Source organism: Antedon bifida, chromosome 4, assembly GCF_963402885.1.
Source record: "Antedon bifida chromosome 4, ecAntBifi1.1, whole genome shotgun sequence".
Lineage (NCBI taxonomy): Eukaryota > Metazoa > Echinodermata > Crinoidea > Comatulida > Antedonidae > Antedon > Antedon bifida.
The window spans coordinates 30,836,983-30,840,386 of NC_136229.1; the positions used below are offsets into that span (position 1 = coordinate 30,836,983).

Consider the following 3,404-nt stretch of genomic DNA (forward strand, 5'->3'; position numbering starts at 1 on the left):
TTTATTTGTTGCTTAGATGGAAAGTTGTTTGTTGGCATGTTGTTTGGTTGGTTAGTTAGATTGTCGGTTGTTTAGATTGATGAATAGTTGGCCGGGTTGTTACTTGATGGACAATAAGTTTGCTATACTTTCAGTGTTGATTGGTTCGCTTGTTGCTTGCTTAGATTAATGATTGGTTCGTCTATTGCATGGATGGATGGCGTGTTGATGATAGATTGTATGATTTAGCTCATTGATTGATATTGCTGGATGAATGTTTTAGGTTGTTTCTGAAATACATGCTTTATTATTGTTTTGCTTTTGGCTTTTTATAGTTATTATTGTGTAATGCGAAGTAGTTTTTGTTGACAATATCTGATCAATATGATGAAAAATAAAAAGTACAGTATGCCTAGTTATTCTGCTCATAACATTCAATTTTAAATGTTCCATGAATGATAGTTATGGAATGTCAAGGGTTAAATGATAGTTTATACCAATCAATTGCCATTATATTTTACTATTTACAACTCTATCAAATCACAAAAAAAACATACAAACACTTACAAAACATTAGATACATTTTCAATATTACCCTTATTGCACAAATATGATAGCACTACGTATTTTGAAACTACTGTATCAATAAAATACATGCTTCCCGTATTAAGTTGTTATATTGTAGATAACCAGTATTGGAATCATTTATTATTTTAGATAAAATATAACATGATGCTAAACGCAATGAATGTAATATTTCGGATTTTCAAAAAACCCTTGAGAAATCAAATGCCAAATAATGTTTAATGTTTAATCCTTTTGAACATTATATTTTTACAAAATGTTGATGTTGATATAAACTAACTACAATTATTTCTTATAAGTTAAGTATGTATAAACTGAGAGAACGGTGGATATACTAATTATCGCCCATTTTTGCCCTTTGTTGTAAGTTCCTGAGTTACAGTAGGCCATCTAAATGTATTCATGGTGCTTGCTTTTGGGAAGATAGACGTCCCAATAATGACATTACTGTCTACAGACTGCCTCTCTCCGAAGCGAAAGTTTACTGTTGACAAATGACGGTGTCCTGGAGTTGTTTCTACTTTTTTGATTTGCCTTTACGAACATAAAAACTGTTGATATAAGAATCTCTTTCTAACTGGTAACAGGTTGTTTCTTGTATCGTTTCGCTTTTGAATAACAGTAACATAGATATTTATTGAAATAGCCATGGTAAGTTCGGCTTCGAATGTACAAAACAATCGGATTCACACACGAGTTCATATGCGAAAAAACTTGTAGAAATTGTCCAAGCGGGTGCAATCCACTCCATAACAGAATATTCACGTTGCCTGTATAAATCATCGTTTGGTAAAATATTTTATAGATGTAAGTTGGTAGCCAACATATTCCAAATAAAATAGCGATCACAACAACCGTAAGCGCCAAACTCTTTCGTCCTCGTTCGCGTCTCTGTCGGGACACGGAATCATGATGAACGCTGTTCTCTTCGCGGCTACTCGGTCCTACAGCGGACATTTCACTGTAGTCTCGAACCAACTTTCTTGCCATCGATAAATAAAACGCAAGAGTTACTATCAAAGGAACTATTATCAATAGAATGGCTATACAAACTTCATAACCAATCGCATAAAGTGTCCCAACGGGCACCATTTCGCAAAACGATTCACCCATATGAGATTCCATCTTAGCAGAAATAAGAATCGGTATTGTGGATATTATAGCACAAACCCAGATGATTGGTACCACTATTTTCTTTATTTTCAATGCAGTCATTGTCGTATTTCTTGCTGTTGCAGAAGCAAAGTATCGTTCAGCACTTAGAGCAGCGATCGAAAGAGAGGACACTGCTAACGTTAATACCATTACTGAGTTCATAACCTTACATGCAGCAAGATTGTTTAAAAAGCCTGGTATAATCGTATGAATGGCTTTAAACGGGATGTTAAAAAGAAGGAAAAAAAGATCACCAACTGCAAGATTACATATCAAGGTATTATGTCTCGTCCGCATGGATTGATTGGCCAGTATGATAACGCATAGCGTTCCATTTCCAATTACACCAATCACAAGGACTAGTATATCTGGTATAATTAGGATGATTTCCAATGTCGCAGCATTGTAAGAAGAGTCATATTCAGTTGTATTATACATTGTGACTACCTACAAAATATCAAAACAAAATGTTTATTGTATTTTTGAAATATGAACATTTCCATTAATTTTTATACAGGCATAACCCACGTGTACACATGAAACATTAAAGAGCATAGTGATAATTTATGTCCCTTAAAAATAGGCTACATTCAATATTTTTGAGAGAATAAAAAAGAAATATAAACGGTGGTCGAATTACTATTTCTTCATTAATTGATGCTTGTTAAAATTATTCTATTCAATAGTTTAATAAATAATGATTTATTTTCAATTATCTTTGTTTAAAATGGACCTGAAATGAATTTTAGATTTTTAAGAAATTCACACATGTTATTTAAATGTGTCAAATTAACACAAGCCCATACAAATAAAAACTAATAAATTCAATGTCAAATACTGTTGGAGTACCTTAAAATGTACTTTTGTTTGTTCCAACCCCCAATTTAGAAGGCATAGGCCTACCTCCCGAGCAAACCATTTACTAGGCACTGGCGGAGTCGATCCGGCCGTCGATCCACCGAGGCTCCGTTTCATGCGCAGCCAAAGGCAAAGCGATGTCAACTTGCTGCTCATTGTATAGCCAAAGTAAAATAAATATGAACCAAATTCGTTTTCGAACTGCCTGATTCGTGACAAATAAATGATCATCTTATAATATTTATCTAATTCTGCTATACTAAAAACACATTTTAGAAGTTTATTACACGCCGCGAACGGAGAAATATGGATACGCATTATTGCACACGGTTCCGTATCCGGACAACGTTGCCAGGCTAATCTCGGTATTGCCAGAAAAAAACCGTTGATTTGGAGATTTTAGATCGTCATTTACTCGATGAATAACCGCCTATACGGTAATAATTCTATCTTAAAAAAAATCGAAAATCCATTTAATTATTTTGTAAAATGAATTTCGATAGCATTCGGTTAAAGTTTCAGTTGGGCAACGTTTCTCTCGACGAATGCGCAGTCAACATTATGTGAGCGGAACTTGAGCGTTACAGGTGAATAGAGATAATAATGGGATGGGAACACAATATTTCTATCAGCTCTAAGATTTAGATTGTATCTAATTGTAAATGCATTCGTGAATGATCGAATAAACGTCAATCAATAATACTATAACGCCATGTCAAAACTTAATGATTTTAACCGCTCTTACACTAAAAAAAAGCGTGGCGATTAGTTATTAGTTATTCGACAGTCCTGTTTATTAACAACAGAGCATGCTAATCGTCTTGGTT

General features: G+C 34.0%; 1 protein-coding gene across 1 annotated transcript; it reads right to left on the reverse strand.

The window, feature by feature from the left end:
• Nucleotides 1-1,105: 1,105 nt before the first annotated feature.
• On the reverse strand, nt 1,106-2,161 carry LOC144841567 (neuropeptide CCHamide-1 receptor-like). Its single transcript, XM_078697977.1, has one exon. It carries the CDS (start codon nt 2,155-2,157, stop codon nt 1,138-1,140), a length of 1,020 nt encoding a protein of 339 aa, XP_078554103.1. The 5' UTR covers nt 2,158-2,161; the 3' UTR covers nt 1,106-1,137.
• Between the last annotated feature and the right edge of the window lie 1,243 nt (nt 2,162-3,404).

Bases quoted from the DNA above. Each gene is read 5' to 3' on its own strand.
- LOC144841567 (XM_078697977.1), bottom strand. From the start codon at position 2,157: ATGTATAATACAACTGAATATGACTCTTCTTACAATGCTGCGACATTG.